Below are 20,814 nucleotides of genomic sequence, written 5' to 3'. Positions count from 1 at the left end.
ATGGTCTCGAGTAAAGTCCTGGTTTTGATTTACGCTATATTCTTGGTTGTTGTCTGGACTATATTCTGGCTTATAGTTTCGATTATACTTTGGTCTATAGTCTTTACTATATTGCAGTCTATAATCCCGACTATAGTTAGATCCACAGTCTCGACTAAAGTCTAGTGTATAGACTCAACTGTAGTTCGGTTTATAGTATCGCAGTTATATTGGTCTATAATCTCGACAATAGACTGCAGATTGTCTCGAATATAACCTTGATCCTCTAGGGTAGGGTTAATAGTTTTGACTGCAGACTGATCTATAAGTTCAACAATTGATCGGAGATCGTGGGTTCGATTCACTTTGAACTACTAACTAACTAACTAACTAACTAACTAACTAACTAACTAACTAACTAACTAACTACTAACTAACTAACTAACTACCTAACTAACTAACTAACTAACTAACTAACTAACTAACTAACTAACTAACTAACTAACTAACTAACTAACTAACTAACTAACTAACTAACGAACTAACTACTAACTACTAACTAACTAACTAACTAACTAACTACTAACTAACTACTAACTAATCTAACTAACTACTAACTAACTAACAACTACTAACTAACTAACTAACTAACACTAACTAACTAACTAACTAACAACTAACTAACTAACTAACTAACTAACTAACTAACTAACTAACTAACTAACTAACTAACTAACTAACTAACTAACTAACTATACTAACTAACTAACTAACTAACTAACTAACTAACTAACTAACTAACTAACTAACTAACTAACTAACTAACTAACTAACTAACTAACTAACTAACTAACTAACTAACTAACTAACTAACTAACTAACTAACTAAACTAACTAACTAACTAACTAACTAACTAACTAACTAACTAACTAACTAACTAACTAACTAACTAACTAACTAACTAACTAACTAACTAACTAACTAACTAACTAACTAACTAACAACTAACTAACTAACTAACTAACTAACTAACTAACTAACTAACTACTAACTAACTAACTAACTAACTAACTACTAACTAACTAACTAACTAACTAACTACTAACTAACTAACTAACTAACTAACTAACTAACTAACTAACTAACTAACTACTAACTAACAACTAACTACTAACTAACTAACTAACTAACTAACTAACTAACTAACTAACTACTAACTAACTAACTAACTAACTAACTAACTAACTAACTAACTAACTAACTAACTAACTAACTAACTAACTAACTAACTAACTAACTAACTAACTAACTGACTGACTGACTAACTATAAATATACTCTTCTGCATAGTCTCCTCTGAAGTGCAGACTGCTTTCCAGTCTGGTCCACAGTCTAGTCCACCCACAATAGTCCGGTCAATATCCTGGTTATAAACTCCACTTTAGCTATGATTATATCATGATTTTAGGCTTGTCTACAATCTCGACTATACATAGTGTTAACGATCCTTCACATTCTGGCATATAGCCTGTCCAACAGTTCTGTCAATATCCTGGTCTACAGTTCTGACTATAGTCTAGTCGATTGTCTGGTCTATTCTTTGGTCTACACTCCAATTTATAGTCTGGTCTTGAGTCTAACTTTTTGTTTAACAATTGTCGGATCTACAGTCTCGACTTTAGTCTTATCTATAGTTTGGTGTATAGTTTGGTCGCCTACAATCTCGTTTAAGGTTTGACTATAAAATTGAGTTCAGTCGTGGTTATATTCCCATCTATAAGGACCACTATACTCTGATTTATATTCTAGTTTATAGTGTGTCATAATGTATTGATTATCATCTGGTCAAAAGCATCGACTACGGTCTGATCTATAGTTTGCCTTATATTATTGACTATAGTCTGGTCTGTAGTCTAGCCTTTTCAATATTCTCAACTATTGGCTTGAATATAGCATGCTATATAGTAGGAACTTTATTATAGTCTGGTCTATAATGTTAATTATTGTATGGTCTATAAGTAGTCTCAATCATTTTCTGGTAGACCAGTCTCGACCATCGTGTTGAGCTTAGTCGAAACTCGCTTAACTATAGACGTAAGGGTATAATATAGTTGTCTTAACCTACTATAACCCTGCCACTTGTTTCGTAATTTTATTTGCCAATTACTTTCATTAACTCCCTTATTATACAATTTTTAACTGCAATTACTATTTATTTCGCTATTCAGTTCGAAAATTCCTAGAACTGTCAGAAAATTTTGATATTAATCGTTTTATATGTTTCAAATCATCATCCGTATTGCATTGAAACTTAATTAATCATATTTAAAAAAAGTGAGAAAAAGAATAATAACAAAAAAAAAACAAATTTTAAACAAAACAATATAAATAATAGAAACTATTAAATCACACCAAAATAATAATAATATTTGGAATGAGATCATGCAATCATGAATGAGTACACTTGATTAAATATTTGTGTAACACGAACAAAAATAACAGGAAAAAATATACTGTTATACTTTGAAGTTAATTTTTTTAAATTATTGTAAAAATTTTGTTTATAAACAAAATATGTATGTATGTAAAAAAAATTGCTAGAATTGTAAAATAGAAATGGTAAGGTTTTTCCTTGACAAACGAGATAAAATTGATCGTACATAACTACTACTACTACTACTACATAAGTAGATATGTATGTAAATGTTATCTGTTAAGTCTATTTTATAGTATAGTCTCTATGCTTGTGCCTGTAGTATCGTTTGCTATATATGTATATTCTATATTGATCAAAATTCTAATGTGTTTGCGATCGATGTTTCATAATTGATCTCTCGCCTTTAGTCTCGATTAGGTCTAAACTAATCCTTTCACTCTATTCTTAATTGATCTAGTTGATTTCATATCGATCGCAATTCTAATAGAATAATGATCGATGTCCAATAATTTTGTCCCTGATCTTAAGACTCGATTAAGTCTTATCTTTAATCTGCTCTAAATTAATCCCTCCCTTATCTAGTGGATTGATCTAGTCTCATCACTATTGAAAGCACAAATATCAGGCGCCAATTTGAAAGTGTGTGGTAACAACTTTTAATAATAATTTAAAGAAAAAGTGAAAAAATATCTATAACCAATTAAGAAACAAAAGAATAAATAAATATTTATACTCATCAAATTTTTGTTAAACAATTCTTAAAATATACACAATAACAAACAAAATATTAAAAAATTTATAATAAATAATAAGAGGAATTTTAAATAACAATAATTAAGCGTTATAGATGAATGAATTTAGTAATACAAAAATTAAAATATTTGTATTATATTTTTTTCCCCAAACTAATGCCGATTGTTTATAATAAACAAATAAAGAATTCAAACAACAAAATTATTATGTTGTGAACACGATTTTTGAAAAATAAATGGATGAAAAAAAACTTGAAATAATTTGATATTTGGATATTTTTTTTATTTATTTATTATAACTCTGTACACTTACCAATAATCGCATGTACTCTGACACTCAACTGGGTGCGTACCACTAAAGAATTTTTGCGACTGAAATGAAGAAAAAAAATAATACAAGTTTATTATTAAACAAAAAAAAAACAAAAAGAATAGAAAAATAAATATAGCTTACAGATGTAGAAAAAAAATTATTACTTTATTATTATTAAATTCTTTATATTTCGTTCAATTCGTAGTTTATAAGAATTCGAGTTCACGTTTTGGTTCATTGACCACTTAAGAACCTCTTTAATTTAAAATTATTACGAGTAACTTTTTTTTTCATTTTCATTAACAATGATATTATTAATGATTGTCTAAAATAATAAGCTAAATAATAAATTTTAAAATCTATATAAAAACAATAATTAGAATTATTCTTGATAATTGGAAACTTGTTTTGTAAGTTGGAATTAAAAAAAAGAATCTCCTGGAAAAAAATAACAAAAACAAAGTGTAATTCAGCCACATGGTACAGTTCAATATCTTAATATTTGAACCATATTAGAGAGGATCACAGAATTTACATAATTTCAGATCGTTATATAAGTCTAGAGACCAAACTTAGGACTTTAATCTGGTCAATACTCTAATATTTTGATTATAGATAAAACTTTTGTGGAGACTATAGTCTGTATATATAGTCGAGATTATAAACCTATATAGATACATATAGCCAAATATATAGTTGATATATGCTCGAGACTGTAATCTGTTCTTGACTTTTTTATAGTCGACAGTATAGTCTGATCTAGAATTTTCAATACTCGAGAATATAGTCTAATCTATAGTCGAGAATATAGTCTCATCTATAGTCGAAACTACAGTTTGATCTAAAGTGGAGAATGATCTTCATACAATCGAGGCTATTGTAGGCTATGTATAGGTCAACAGTCGAGACGATAGTCTGACCTATAGTCGAGAGTAAGGGCTGATCTATAGTAGAGACTATAGTCGAGAGTATGGGCTGATCTATAGTCGAGACCATAGTCTGATCTTTAATAAATACTGTAGGCTGTTCCACAGTCTGATCTATAGTCGAGACTTAAACTGATTTATATTCGAGACTATTGCTAGATCTACAGTTGTGACTACAGTCGATAGTATAGTCTGATCTAGTATTATATCAAGTCGAGACTTTAGTCTTTTCTATAGTCGAGACTATGACTATGATCTGAGACTATTATCAGGTCTACAGTCAATAGTTTAGTGTGCTCTAGTCTAATATATAGTCAAGACTTTAGTCTAATCAATAGTCGAGACTATAGTCTGATTTATAGTTGAGAGTTGAGAGTATATCCTGATCTATAGTCAAGACTATAGTCTGATCTTTAAACGAGACTATAGACTGTTCTAGTATCTTATCGCCTGATATTTATGATCTATTCGAGACTATTTCAGGTCTACTGTCGAGACTACAATCGATTGTATAGTCTGATCTAGTCTAATATATAGTCGAGACTTTAGCATAATCTATAGTCGAGACTATAGTCTGATCTATAGTTGGATTATAGTCTGATCTATAGTAACGAATAAAGTCTGACATATTCTCAAGACTGTAGTCTTGTCTTTAGTCGAGACTACTGTCAGGTATACAGTCTGATCTATTGTCGAGAGTATTGTTTGATCTATAGTCCAGACTATAGTCTGATCTATAGTTGAGACTTTAGTCTGCTCTATAGTCGAGACTTTAGTCTGCTCTATAGTCGGAACTTCAGTCTGCTCTATAGTCGAGACTTAAGTCTGTTCCATATTCGAGACTATTGTCAGGTCTACAGTCGAGACTACAGTCGATAGTATAGTCTGATCTAGTTTAATATATAGTCGAGTCTTTAGCATAATCTATAGTCGAGACTATAGTCTGATCTATAGTTGAGACTATAGTCTGATCTATAGTTGAGACTATAGTCTGATCTATAATTTGATCATGGGTTATCTATATTCTGATCTTGTGTGATTCATAATCTGATCTTGTCTAATTAATAATTTGATCTTTTGTGATCTATAGAAGTGTTATAGTCTCGACTATGCTGTCTGATCTATAGACGATACAATATTCTAAGTTATAGTAGAGACTATAGTCTGATCTATAGAAGACTTTGGTGTGATCTATAGTGAAGAGTATAGTCTGACCTATAGTCAAGATTATAGTCTGACCTATAGTCAAGACTACATTCTGATTTACAATAGACTCTATGGTCTGGTTTCTTGTTTCGACTATTGTCTGGACTCTAGTTTCTGTAGCTAAAACTAATTAATGACCATAAGACGTGCACTTTTTTAATCTTCTAGCAAATATTCACAACAGCCTATTAAAATCATCCATATTATTCATTAAAACTCTTTAAAGTGTTTATCAAACAAAGTTGTTTTTTTTTTTTTTTTTTTGCATAAACTTTTCTTTAACTACACACCGTAATTATTCACATGCCGGCATTAAAATTTAAATACTTAAGCTAAACGAATAGATAATCCTGATTACAATATTTCTTTTCGCTTTAACTATTTATTTTTTGTCTCTTTTCATCTGTTGCTTTCTGGGCATGAATGATTTAAACCGAAAAATATGTTAAATAAAATTTATAAATTGCAAAAAAAAATCCACTAGATTTGCATGTCGACCACTACAACTATGAAATATTTGACATTCATGGCCTGTTAAAATAACTTGAAAAACTACAACTGGAGCTACAAAGTGTAGCAGCTATGTATATGGGTATGGTAAAAGGCTATATGCAGCCTTTAAACTGTTTATGCTTAAATATTTTACTAAAATTTTTTTGTTTCTATTTAAAACTGCACCATATAAGTGTGTAACTAAATGGTTTAATCAACTATTTTTAGTAAAACTTACACTGAGAAAATAATGTAAAAGGAAAGCTAATTCTTCAAGTTTTATAACGGCTTAACCTTTTTCTCTAAGTGTAGTTTATCCTTTTTTTTTTAACTTGATATTTATAATAACATCACGTTTCATTTGCAGTTGTTCTTCATTATTATTATTTTTTGTTGTTATTGTTGTTGGTGTTTTGTTTTTATTGTATTATGTTGTTATTGTTGTAAGAAAATATCTTCAACAATGTCAGACATTAATTTGTTTTTGCAACAAAGTACTAAAGATAGATTACTTTCATATGTTAATTGTATTATCAAAAGAGATCAATTTTATATATGACCTATTTCAGGGTCATATATCCAAATCCGTGTTCTTTACTCATTTATATATCAAGTTGTTAATTCTCTAATAAATATAAATTTCTCGACTATAGTCTTTTCTGAAGAGGAGATTATTATCTATATGCGAGATTTTAGTCTGGTCCATAGTTTTTATAATAAATAGGACAATCTTGGCTATAATTTCAACTATAAGATAGTCTGTAATCCATACTATAGACTTGTCTGTAGTACAATCTATAGACTTGTCTATATTCCACACTATAGACTCGTCTATATTCCAGTCTGGAGTCCAGTCTATACACTTATTTATAGTCCAGACTATAGACTTTTCTATAGTCCAGAACATAGTCTATTCTGTAGTCCAAACTATAGTCCAGTCTATAAACTTTTCTATAGTCCAGATTATAGACTTTTCTATAGTCCAGACTATATACTTTTATATAGTCCAAACTATAGACTTTTCTATAGTCCAGATTATAAACTTTTCTATAGTCCAGATTATAGACTTTTCTATAGTCCATAGATTATAGACTTTTTTATAGTCTAGACTATAGACTTTCAAATAGACCAGTCTATAGTCCAGACTATAGATTTTTCTATAGTCCAGATTATAAAATTTTCTATAGTCCAGATTATAGACTTTTATATAGCCCAGACCATAGAACTTTTATAGTCCAGATTATAGAATTTTCTTTAGTCTAGATTATAAACTTTTCTATAGTGCAGACTATAGACTTTTCTATAGTCCAGACTATAGACTTTTCTATAGTCCAGACTATAGACTTTTCTATAGTCCAGACTATAGACTTTTCTATAGTCCAAACTATAGACTTTTCTATAGTCCGGACTATAGACTTTTCTATAGTCCAGACTATAGACTTTTCTATAGTCCAGTCTATAGACTTTTCTATAGTCCAGTCTATAGACTTTTCTACATTCCAAACTATAGTCTTTTCTATAGCCCAGTCTATAGACTTTTCTATAGTCCAGACTATAGAATTTTATATAGACCAGTCTATAGTCCAGACTATAGACTTTTCTATAGTCCAGACTATAGACTTTTCTATAGTCCAGACTATAGACTTTTATATAGACCAGTCTATAGTCCAGACTATAGACTTTTCTATAGTCCAGATTATAAACTTTTCTATAGTCCAGATTATAGACTTTTATATAGTCCAGACTATAGACTTTTCTATAGTCCAGATTATAAACTTTCTATAGTCCAGATTATAGACTTTTCTATAGTGCAGACTATAGACTTTTCTATAGTCCAGACTATAGGCTTTTCTATAGTCCAGACTATAGACTTTTCTATAGTCCAGACTATAGACTTTTCTATAGTCCAGATTATAAAATTTCTATAGTCCAGATTATAGACTTTTCTATAGTCCAGATTATAGACTTTTCTATAGTCCAGACTATAGGCTTTTCTATAGTCCAGACTATAGGCTTTTCTATAGTCCAGATTATAGAGTGGTCTTTAGTCCAGATTATAGACTTGTCTATAGTCCATAGTACAGACTTGTCAGTAGTCCACACTACAGACTTGTCCATTGTCCAGACTATAGACTTGTCCATAGTTCAGACTATAGGCTTGTCTATAGTGCTTACAGACTTGTTTATAGACCAGACTATAGACCAGTCCATTGTCCAGATTAAAGACTAGTCCATTGTCCTGACTATAGACTCGTCTGTTGTCAAAACTATAGACTTGCTTATCCTCCAGTCAATAGATCTGTCTATAGTCCATGTTAAGAACTTGTCTATAGTCCAGGCTATACAATTGTTTACTGTCCAGGTTATAGACCTAAATATCTATAGTCCAGACAATAGAACTGCCTATTGTCCAGACCATTGACTTGTATATAATATACATGAAAGACTAGTCTATAGTCCAGACTATAATGAAGTCTAATGTAGTGCTACAGATTTGTTCATAGTCTTGTCTACCACAGCAGTCTCTTCAAACCCTTTATATTTCGGTCAATAATGTTTATGTCACATCCACAAGAAAACAACCAAAAAAAAAAAAAAAACCGAAACGTTGCACGAATGAAGAATGTATTTTATAATTTTTGCAGATGGTCAACTAAAAAAAGCAGATTAAATGCAAATTAAATAACTTTATGTGCATACAAAACATGAATTAAATATATTCGAACGAACAGGCCATTATTTTATTAAAAATTTCAATACAAAACCAAATCACTACAAATAAACAAAACAAACCAAATGATATTGAATATTTCTTTTATGCAAAAAAATCGCATAAACATTGATATTGAACATTTTCAGTGTCAGTTTTTATATTTTTGAGTTTTTCTGCATTTTTTATTTTTTATTTCTAGAGCTCAAAAAAAATTGAAATTAAGACTGACGACATGAAGAAGTTATGAACGAACAACAAAGAAAAAAAAAACGCTCATAAAATGTTGTTTTGAACACAAAACGTGGCCATTCTCTTTAGCGAAAAAAAAAATCTTACTAAAATGTATGGATTTATACAAACTGTCCGTCCATGTGTCCATCGACCAGTCAGTTGGTCCGTCTTCAATTTCCTTTTCATGCGACTCTGTAACATAATCATCGTTAATAAATTATCAAGTGAAAGGCATTTTGCAACTTGTTACTTTTTTACAACAATCTACTTTTTAGTATGTTGCTTCGGTTGTTTTTTTGTAGCACATTTTTATGATGGTAACAAGTCACCGCTGCCGGGATACAGCGAAATTGACTCCCACGTATAAAAATACCTGAAAAAAAACTGCAACACACACTCACAGCTGTCCGACTTTAGAAAATCTTAAAAAAAACATACAAATCCCGCTATACATTTAAACGTCCAGTCCAGTTAACAAAACTGGCATTAAGTTGAAAACGTGAACATGTTGGTGAAAAACAAAACCCAACAACAAAGAGAACTTGCCACAAACTGTGTTTTGTGTAGCTGGATCCAATGTTTGTGTGTATATGTATATTTTTGGTGGCCCAGAAACCCAGTGAAATTTTGTTGTTTATTTACAAATAATGCCCACATCAAATGTCAACCCACAAAATTTATGCTCTATACACTGACATCCTGTACTTAAATGAATTTGAAGGAAAACGGATATACCAACTTGAATTTCAAAAGGGGCCGAAGAATTTGTAAAAATAAAGTTTGTTTTTTGAAGGAGTGAAAATGTAACATCTCTTGTTGCAATATCTTTCTTCTCTGTAGCCTGATCTATACTAGAGGCTAAAGTTAGGTCTATAGCCGAATTTATAATATGATATAGAGTCGAGACTATTGTCGTGTTTAAAGTCTAGCCTATAGTCTAGCCTATAGTCTAGTCTATAGTCTAGTCTATAGTCTAGTCTATAGTCTAGTCTATAGTCTAGTCTATAGTCTAGTCTATAGTCTAGTCTATAGTCTAGTCTATAGTCTAGTCTATAGTCTAGTCTATAGTCTAGTCTATAGTCTAGTCTATAGTCTAGTCTATAGTCTAGTCTATAGTCCTAGTCTATAGTCTAGTCTATAGTCTAGTCTATAGTCTAGTCTATAGTCGTCTATCTAGTCTATAGTCTAGTCTATAGTCTAGTCTATAGTCTAGTCTATAGTCTAGTCTATAGTCTAGTCTATAGTCTAGTCTATAGTCTAGTCTATAGTCTAGTCTATAGTCTAGTCTATAGTCTAGTCTATAGTCTAGTCTATAGTCTAGTCTATAGTCTAGTCTATAGTCTAGTCTATAGTCTAGTCTATAGTCTAGTCTATAGTCTAGTCTATAGTCTAGTCTATAGTCTAGTCTATAGTCTAGTCTATAGTCTAGTCTATAGTCTAGTCTATAGTCTAGTCTATAGTCTAGTCTATAGTCTAGTCTATAGTCTAGTCTATAGTCTAGTCTATAGTCTAGTCTATAGTCTAGTCTATAGTCTAGTCTATAGTCTAGTCTATAGTCTAGTCTATAGTCTAGTCTATAGTCTAGTCTATAGTCTAGTCTATAGTCTAGTCTAGTCTAGTCTATAGTCTAGTCTATAGTCTAGTCTATAGTCTAGTCTATAGTCTAGTCTATAGTCTAGTCTATAGTCTAGTCTATAGTCTAGTCTATAGTCTAGTCTATAGTCTAGTCTATAGTCTAGTCTATAGTCTAGTCTATAGTCTAGTCTATAGTCTAGTCTATAGTCTAGTCTATAGTCTAGTCTATAGTCTAGTCTATAGTCTAGTCTATAGTCTAGTCTATAGTCTAGTCTATAGTCTAGTCTATAGTCTAGTCTATAGTCTAGTCTATAGTCTAGTCTATAGTCTAGTCTATAGTCTAGTCTATAGTCTAGTCTATAGTCTAGTCTATAGTCTAGTCTAGTCTAGTCTATAGTCTAGTCTATAGTCTAGTCTATAGTCTAGTCTATAGTCTAGTCTATAGTCTAGTCTATAGTCTAGTCTATAGTCTAGTCTATAGTCTAGTCTATAGTCTAGTCTATAGTCTAGTCTATAGTCTAGTCTATAGTCTAGTCTATAGTCTAGTCTATAGTCTAGTCTATAGTCTAGTCTATAGTCTAGTCTATAGGTCTAGTCTATAGTCTAGTCTATAGTCTAGTCTATAGTCTAGTCTATAGTCTAGTCTATAGTCTAGTCTATAGTCTAGTCTATAGTCTAGTCTATAGTCTAGTCTATAGTCTAGTCTATAGTCTAGTCTATAGTCTAGTCTATAGTCTAGTCTATAGTCTAGTCTATAGTCTAGTCTATAGTCTAGTCTATAGTCTAGTCTATAGTCTAGTCTATAGTCTAGTCTATAGTCTAGTCTATAGTCTAGTCTATAGTCTAGTCTATAGTCTAGTCTATAGTCTAGTCTATAGTCTAGTCTATAGTCTAGTCTATAGTCTAGTCTATAGTCTAGTCTATAGTCTAGTCTATAGTCTAGTCTATAGTCTAGTCTAAGTCTAGTCTATAGTCTAGTCTATAGTCTAGTCTATAGTCTAGTCTATAGTCTAGTCTATAGTCTAGTCTATAGTCTAGTCTATAGTCTAGTCTATAGTCTAGTCTATAGTCTAGTCTATAGTCTAGTCTCTATTCTATAGGTCTAGTCTATAGTCTAGTCTATAGTCTAGTCTATAGTCTAGTCTATAGTCTAGTCTATAGTCTAGTCTTAGTCTAGTATCTATAGTCTAGTCTATAGTCTAGTCTATAGTCTAGTCTATAGTCTAGTCTATAGTCTAGTCTATAGTCTAGTCTATAGTCTAGTCTATAGTCTAGTCTATAGTCTAGTCTATAGTCTAGTCTATAGTCTAGTCTATAGTCTACTTAGTCTATAGTCTAGTCTATAGTCTAGTCTATAGTCTAGTCTATAGTCTAGTCTATAGTCTAGTCTAGAGTCTAGTCTATAGTCTAGTCTATAGTCTAGTCTATAGTCTAGTCTATAGTCTAGTCTATAGTCTAGTCTATAGTCTAGTCTATAGTCTAGTCTATAGTCTAGTCTATAGTCTAGTCTATAGTCTAGTCTATAGTCTAGTCTATAGTCTAGTCTATAGTCTAGTCTATAGTCTAGTCTATAGTCTAGTCTATAGTCTAGTCTATAGTCTAGTCTATAGTCTAGTCTATAGTCTAGTCTATAGTCTAGTCTATAGTCTAGTCTATAGTCTAGTCTATAGTCTAGTCTATGTCTAGTCTATAGTCTAGTCTATAGTCTAGTCTATAGTCTAGTCTATAGTCTAGTCTATAGTCTAGTCTATAGTCTAGTCTATCGTCTAGTCTATAGTCTAGTCTATAGTCTAGTCTATAGTCTAGTCTATAGTCTAGTCTATAGTCTAGTCTATAGTCTAGTCTATAGTCTAGTCTATAGTCTAGTCTATAGTCTAGTCTATAGTCTAGTCTATAGTCTAGTCTATAGTCTAGTCTATAGTCTAGTCTATAGTCTAGTCTATAGTCTAGTCTATAGTCTAGTCTATAGTCTAGTCTATAGTCTAGTTATAGTCTCGTCTATAGTCTAGTCTATAGTCTAGTCTATAGTCTAGTCTATAGTCTCGTCTATAGTCTAGTCTATAGTCTAGTCTATAGTCTAGTCTATAGTCTAGTCTATAGTCTCGTCTATAGTCTAGTCTATAGTCTCGTCTATAGTCTAGTCTATAGTCTAGTCTATCTAGTCTAGTCTATAGTCTAGTCTATAGTCTAGTCTATAGTCTAGTCTATAGTCTAGTCTATAGTCTAGTCTATAGTCTAGTCTATAATCTAGTCTATAGTCTAGTCTATAGTCTAGTCTATAATCTAGTCTATAGTCTAGTCTATAGTCTAGTCTATAGTCTAGTCTATAATCTAGTCTATAGTCTAGTCTATAGTCTAGTCTATAATCTAGTCTATAGTCTAGTCTATAGTCTAGTCTATAGTCTAGTCTATACTCTAGTCTCTAGTCTAGTCTATAGTCTAGTCTATAGACTAGTCTATAGTCTAGTCTATAGTCTAGTCTATAGTCTAGTCTATAGTCTAGTCTATAGTCTAGTCTATAGTCTAGTCTATAATCTAGTCTATAGTCTAGTCTATAGTCTAGTCTATAGTCTAATCTATATGGTTTGGATTATATGATTACTAGGACCCAAAGTTAGCACAATAAGGTCGAACAAAAAAAAGGTTGACACAAAGAAATTGTTCTGGGCTACCAACCAAATTTAATTTGACTTCAAGTGCCGCAAAACGAAACTTCTTAAAACAGTTGCTGCAACTCGATAAACTTGTAAAACGATCGAAGTGATCATGGCCCAAAGACACAGAGAAAGACAAGAAAAAGTTACTTGCAACATAGGCATACATACGTATTTTGGCATATAAACGAAAAATAAAACTGAAACAAAATTTATGAGCCAAAAATTAAAAAATCAAAAAGAAAAGAAAATTTAAACTCAATTATCAAGCCGGCAAATACAATGAAAACTTAACATTTAACATCATTTCTTCAGCTAAACATCATCATTCATTTAGCTGAAGCAAAAAAAAAACAATAAAAATGTTGCAGTTTTCAGTTGCTGCGGTTGCTGATGTTGTTTACAAAGTGGGGTTCAAGGTAAATTACATCAAGCTTCAATATGTGTCCGACACAGAAAAGTGAAACTAATACCGAAAAGTAATAAAAATAAAAACGGGCTGTTAAATATAGTTTTTGTAAAAACAACACTTTCAAAAAAATATGAACAACGAAAAAACAAATTGGTCAGACGTTTAATTCTGATGGTTTTGAAGTGTTTTATTTTTTTCTTTTGTATGAAAAAGAAAACGTATAAGTACGTTTTGAAAACAAATTAACAAGTTTTTTTTAGCATTTAAGTGATAGGAATTTTTTAGGAATTGTTAGGTCGACTTACCTAGAATTAAGACCTTCAATTTCTTCCGACTGTTCAGCCAATGATGATTCCAAATCCAAATAGGAACCATAATCACCATCTTTATAGACTTGTATGGCAGCATCATCGATCTGTAATGAAACACAAGAGGATGTGAAATTAGACAAAATAGTATTAAAAATCTAAAATTTTAGGAAAATTTTTCTAAAAAGAGATAGTTTTATATAAATTTTCTATAAAGAGAAAATTTTACGAAAATTTTCTATAAAAGAAAATTGAACGAAATAAAAATAGAAAAATTTAACAAAAGATTTCTTTAAAGGGGAAGACAATTTTTAAAATCGAAAATTTCATTAAAATTTTCTAAAAAAATTAACGAACATTTTCTATAAAAAGAAAATTTAACGAAGATTTTCTATAAAAAGAAAATTTAACGAAAAATGAAAATTTAACGAAAATTTTCTATAAAAGAGAATTTAAATTTTCTATAAAAAGAAAATTTTACGAAAATTTTATATAAAGAGAAAATTTAACGAAAATTTTTTATAAAATGTAAATTTTCATTAAAATGAAAATTTAACGAAAATTTTCTATAAAATGAAAATTTAACGAAAATTTTCTATGAAAAGAATATTTAACGAAAATTTTCTATGAAAAGAATATTTAACGAAAATTTTCTATAAAAAGAATATTTAACGAAAATTTTCTATGAAAAGAAAATTTAACGAAAGTTTTTTATAAAAAGAAAATTTAACGAAAGTTTTTTATAAAAAGAAAATTTAACGAAAATTTTCTATAAAAAGAAAATTTAACGAAAATTTTCTATAAAAAGAAAATTTAACGAAAATTTTATATAAAAGAAAATTTAACGAAAATTTTCTATAAAAAGAAAATTTAATGAAAATTTTCTTTAAAAAGAAAATTTAATGAAAATTTTCTATAAAAAGAAAATGTAACGCAAATTTTTTATAAAAAGAAAATGTAACGAAAATTTTCTATAAAAAGAAAATTTAACGAAAATTTTCTATAAAAAGAAAATTTAACGAAAACTTTCTATAAAAAGAAAATTTAACGAAAATTTTCTATTAAAAGAAAATTTAACGGAAATTTTATATATAAAGAAAATTTAATAAAAAGTTTCTATAAAAAGAAAATTTAACGAAAATTTTCTATAAAAAGAAAATTTAACGAAAGTTTTTTATAAAAAGAAAACTTAACGAAAGTTTTTTTTTAAAGGAAAACTTAACAAATGTTTTCTATAAAAAGAAAACTTAACGAAAATTTTCTATTAAAAGAAAATTTAACGAAAGTTTTCTATAAAAAGAAAACTTAACGAAAATTTTCTATAAAAAGAAAACTTAACGAAAATTTTCTATAAAAAGAAAACTTAACGAAAATTTTCTATGAAAAGAAAATTAAACGAAAATTTTCAATAAAATGAAAATTTAACGAAAATTTTCTTAAAAATGAAAATTTAACGAAAATTTTCTTAAAAATGAAAATTTAACGAAAATTTTCTATAAAAAGAAAATTTAACGAAAATTTTCTATAAAAAGAAAATTTAACGAAAATTTTCTATAAAAAGAAAATTTAACGAAAATTTTCTATAAAAAGAAAATTTAACGAAAATTTTCTATAAAAAGAAAATTTAACGAAAATTTTCTATAAAAAGAAAATTTAACGAAAATTTTCTATAAAAAGAAAATTTAACGAAAATTTTCTATAAAAAGAAAATTTAACGAAAATTTTCTATAAAAAGAAAATTTAACGAAAATTTTCTATAAAAAGAAAATTTAACGAAAATTTTATATAAAAAGAAAATTTAACGAAAACTTTCTATAAAAAGAAAATTTAACGAAAATTTTCTATAAAAAGAAAATTTAAAGAAAGTTTTTTATAAAAAGAAAACTTAACGAAAGTTTTTTTTAAAGGAAAACTTAACGAATGTTTTCTATAAAAAGAAAACTTTACGAAAATTTTCTATTAAAAGAAAATTTAAAGAAAGTTTTCTATAAAAAGAACACTTAACGAAAGTTTTCTATAAAAAGAAAACTTAACGAAAATTTTCTATAAAAAGAAAACTTAACGAAAATTTTCTATAAAAGAAAACTTAACGAAAATTTTCTATGAAAGAAAATTTAACGAAAATTTTCTATGAAAAGAAAATTTAACGAAAAATTTCTATAGAAAGCAAATTTAACGAAAAATTTCTATAGAAAGAAAATTTAACGAACATTTTCAATAAAAAGAAAATTTAACAAAGTTTTCTATTAAAAGAAAATTCAACAAAAATTTTCTATAAAAAAATAAATTCAACAAAAATTTTCTATAAAAAAATAAAATTTAACGAAAATTTTCTATAAAAAGAAAATTTAACGAAAATTTCCAAATTTTCCACGTAGTGTACTTTTTCAGCCGATACTAACCTATATTTAATTCCATCCATTAACAAATGTTTTAAAGTGCTTTTTTTTTCTTTTGTTCAACTAAGAATTTTTATGGACATTTAGCTTTCGCTTATAATCTCATAACCGTGCAACATATTTTCTTAATGCCTGGCAATTATTCTTAACAAAAGAAGAAAACAACAATAAAGAAAAATAAGTCTAGAAAACAAAAATAACGACAAAACTCAACAAAAAAGAAAATCCATACAAACTAAACATCTTTCTACCCGGATTACAAGCAACAAAGCCAGAAAAATATAGACTCAGACATAGAAAAAAAAATATTTAGTCAATTATTTAGAAAAGAAACGAAAAGAAAGAACAAATGTGGATTTCACACGTTAACAAACAACTTACATACAAACAAGTCACCACTTGTTGTATGTAGTAATGTGGCAGAAGATATTTTGTGCAATTTTCATTTCTTCAAAACGTTGTAGTTGTTGTAGTTTGTTGCTGTTTTTATTCTAAAATAAAAAAAGACGCAACACTGTGAGAGAAAGAGAAATGATGATTGAGTGAAATCTGTCTTTATTTTTAAAAGAATTGTTTTTCCAATCTTCTTTTCCAAGCAATAAACTGTCGTCGTTAGTCATAATTGCCACAAGTGACTGACTTGCTTAACTGCAACAGCAATAGAACAACATTTCATTGCTGCCACATTAAGTTGCAGCTTTCAAACAATAACAAATCAAATAATTACTTTCATTTAATGTTGTTGATTGATGCATGAGGTTGCATTTTTATGATGTTGCGACTACGTGTGTCTAGTAGAAAAAACACACTCATACAATTATTAGATTTTTATGGCTTAAGAAAGGAAAAAGAAAATCGTCCATATAAACAAATGCCAAAAAAATATTTATTAATGATAGATTTATAGAAAATTTTCGTTAAATTTTCTTTTTATAGAAAATTTTCATTAAATTTTTCTTTTAATAGAAAATTTTCGTTGAATTTTCTTTTTATAGAAAATTTTCGTTAAATTTTCTTTTTATAGAAAATTTTTGTTAAATTTTCTTTTTATAGAAAATTTTCGTTAAATTTTCTTTTTATAGAAAATTTTCGTTAAATTTCTTTTCTATAGAAAATTTTCGTTAAATTTTCTTTTTATAGAAAATTTTCGTTAAATTTTCTTTTTATAGAAAATTTTCGTTAAATTTTCTTTTATAGAAAATTTTCGTTAAATTTTCTTTTATAGAAAATTTTCGTTAACTTTTCTTTTATAGAAAATTTTCGTTAAATTTTCTTTTTATAGAATATTTTCGTTAAATTTTCATTTTATAGAAAATTTTCCTTAAATTTTCTTTTTATAGAAAATTTTCCTTAAATTTTCTTTTTATAGAAAATTTTCCTTAAATTTTCTTTTTATAGAAAATTTTCCTTAAATTTTCTTTTTATGGAAAATTTCCTTAAATTTTCTTTTTAAAAAAAATTTTCCTTAAATTTTCTTTTTATAGAAAATTTTCCTTAAATTTTCTTTTTATAGAAAATGTTCGTTATATTTTCTTTTTATAGAAAATGTTCGTTATATTTTCTTTTTATAGAAGGATCAGTTTTGAACCGATCATCATAAAATTCGGTAGAGAGATTTTTGCTCATAAGAAACTCATTTATGTCGAATCTCTGTACTCACATTTTTAAAAGAGTTGTTAACTGTTAAATCTGGTTTTCTGGGGGCCACTTTTATGGGGGCTGTGGGAAAACGTGGACCGATATTACCCATTTTCAATACCAAACAAACCTTATCTATAGGATATATTTATGGACAATTTCAAAATTCTAGCTCTTGCCGTTCGGACTCTATCGTGCTTTCAACAGACAGACAGACGGACGAACGGACAGACATGGCTAGATCGTCTTATAATTTAATAAGGACCCAAAATATATATATTTTTATGGGTCTATGACCAATATTTAGATCATGTCATTCCGTTTGTAACACCATCTTTTTTGATGGTGAGTGTAAAAATTGGCGATCAGTGGAGATCATCTTTCCAATTGATGATTTTTCTTTAGTGATTTTTTTCTTTAGGGATCAAGTTTCTTTTTAAAGAAATTTTACCGATTAATTTTCTCTTTAAAACTAGCGATCAGTTTCGCCTTTATAGATAATTGGATATTATCTTTCTCTTTATAGCAAATTGATGATTGTCTTCCCTGTAGAGTAAAGTGGTGATCATCATTTTCTTTATAGCAAATTTCTCGTTATGAAAAATTGTCGATCAGTTTAATCTATAACTGCGATCATCGTTCTTTTTTAGGCATATTGATGATCGGCTTCTCTATAGAGAAAATAGGTGATCATTCATTTCTTTATAACAAATTGATGATCATTTTTTTCTCTTTATACTAAATTGATGATCATTTTTCTCTTTGTAAAAAATTTTGGAAAAATGTTCTCCCTAAATAGCGATTCATATTTGAAAAATTCTTTAATATTTGCATAAATTCTCTATTTATAAAACCGGTTTGATAAATTCTCCTTCATCAACCCTCGTATTTACAATAATTCCTCTAACTAAATATCTACTCATTTTTTCTTACTGCTACAGTTTGTTTTTAATTTACACATCTGTCAATCTTTATTATTTGGCATACATATTTAACCATGATCGTTTTTCTCTTCAAAATCAAAATCTGTTTATTTTTTTTTTTTTTTTTGTACGTTTAACAGAAGCACAGGCAGTCGTCAGGCATCAGTATTTTCCAAGTGTCAGTTAAGACTGACATTAAATGGGAAAATCTGCATGCAGTTTATTTTAACATCAGTCATGCTGTGATTATTTAAATTTATGCTCGTAGAACAGAGAACACGTAATAAAGTGGGAAGGAGGGGGGGGGATGAGAAGGAGAAAGAATTATTTTAATGAGTTTATGTAATTTTTGATTTTCTTTCAACATGTTTTCAAAAAAAGAAAAATGAAGCAATCAACATGTTGCCAACAGCTTTAATTAACAATTTGACAGGTTGTTGACTAAATCTATTGTATTAGAGGGGTAATAGAAATAAACATTTGTAATTTGTAGTAAATTTTTATAGTTTTATGTATTTTGAAAGTTATTTGGATTGAACAATGAAGTTTATGGGAGAATGTCTCTATTAAACTTAAGAATGAACTAGAGATGCAAATTTTCAACACTATCTACCCTTAGCATTACTTGTAGCCAATGAAATCTCAAGTTCTTTTAATAGCTAAGCGAAGTTTTTGACAGTGTATTTCTACCTTAAATACTTTTTTCTATAATAATAATTCTATTTATCTAATATTGTCTAATAAAGAAAACCAGATAAAAGTACCCCACCCTTTTTGATTATTTTATAAATAAAGTTCAAAATAACTATTAAAAGTAATGATTTTGATTTTAGCTCTTTTTTTCAGACAAATAATAATAGCAAAAGTTATAAAACGTGTACTTTTACCACATTCAACTATTAAGTTCACAAATCCTGTTTAGATTTAAAAAAATTTTTGGTTTTCTAACAGTCACACCCACCAAAAGCTAAAAACCAAATAAAATACGTAGTTTTCAGCATCCTTCTTTTTCTTTTCCATCATAAAACTTAAGTTTGGCTTACAATTTTAAATCTTCTTATTTGTAATTCTAAACCCTTTTGTCGAAAAAACAACTTTGAACACGTTCTCTATAAAAAAAAAACTTATTAAAGTCATCACACCTTTACGTTTTTTAGCTGAAACTGAATTGTCAGTCAACGAGTGGAAAAATACATCGCGTGTGGTGTGTCAAGTTGTTTGATGCCTCTGTGACATGTAATGTTATACTTTAATTTCGTTAGGAAACAAACAAACAAATAAAGTATGTTAACAAATCTAGATTTAATTTAAAATAAAATACAGTGAAAGAAATACAAAATTTAAGAAAAATTTTATGAAAAAATTTAATATAATCTATAGTTTGAATATTAAATAGTCTAAAGTCTGGACTATAGAATAGCCTATGGTCTGTGCTATAGAATAGTCTATAGTCTGGACTATCGAATTCTCTAAAAGTCTGAACTATCGAATAGTCTAAAAGTCTGGACTATATAATAGTTTATAGTCTGCACTATAGAATAGTCTATAGTCTGGAATAGAATAGTCTATAGTCTGGACTATCAAATAGTCTATAGTCTAGACTGTCGAATAGTCTATACTCTAGACTGTCGAATAGTCTATAGTTTGGACTATAGAATTCTCTAAAAGTCTGAACTATCGAATAGTCTAAAAGTCTGGACTATAGAATAGTCTATAGTCAGGACTAAAGAATAGTCTATAGTTAGGACTATAGTCAGCACTATAGAATAGTCTATACTCTGGGCTATAGAATTGTCTATAGTCTAGACTATAGAATAGTCTATAGTCTCGATTATAGAATAGTCTATTGTCTGGTC

At 28.5% G+C, this 20,814-nt stretch overlaps 1 protein-coding gene across 1 annotated transcript in view; it reads right to left on the bottom strand.

The window, feature by feature from the left end:
* The window catches only part of LOC119609756 (FH1/FH2 domain-containing protein 3), a 69,491-nt gene that overhangs the window by 31,526 nt on the left and 17,151 nt on the right, over window positions 1–20,814 (bottom strand). Inside the window, 2 exon segments of the mRNA XM_037964659.1 lie at window positions 3,482–3,540; window positions 13,996–14,105. Of these exon segments, the coding sequence (XP_037820587.1) occupies window positions 3,482–3,540; window positions 13,996–14,105 (169 nt within the window).

The sequence above is a fragment of the Lucilia sericata genome, unplaced genomic scaffold (genome assembly GCF_015586225.1).
Source record: "Lucilia sericata isolate MDLA Ls3-8-SP2 unplaced genomic scaffold, ASM1558622v1 Contig001055F_arrow, whole genome shotgun sequence".
In the NCBI taxonomy this organism is placed as follows: domain Eukaryota; kingdom Metazoa; phylum Arthropoda; class Insecta; order Diptera; family Calliphoridae; genus Lucilia; species Lucilia sericata.
This window is presented reverse-complemented; position numbering and strand designations above follow the sequence as displayed.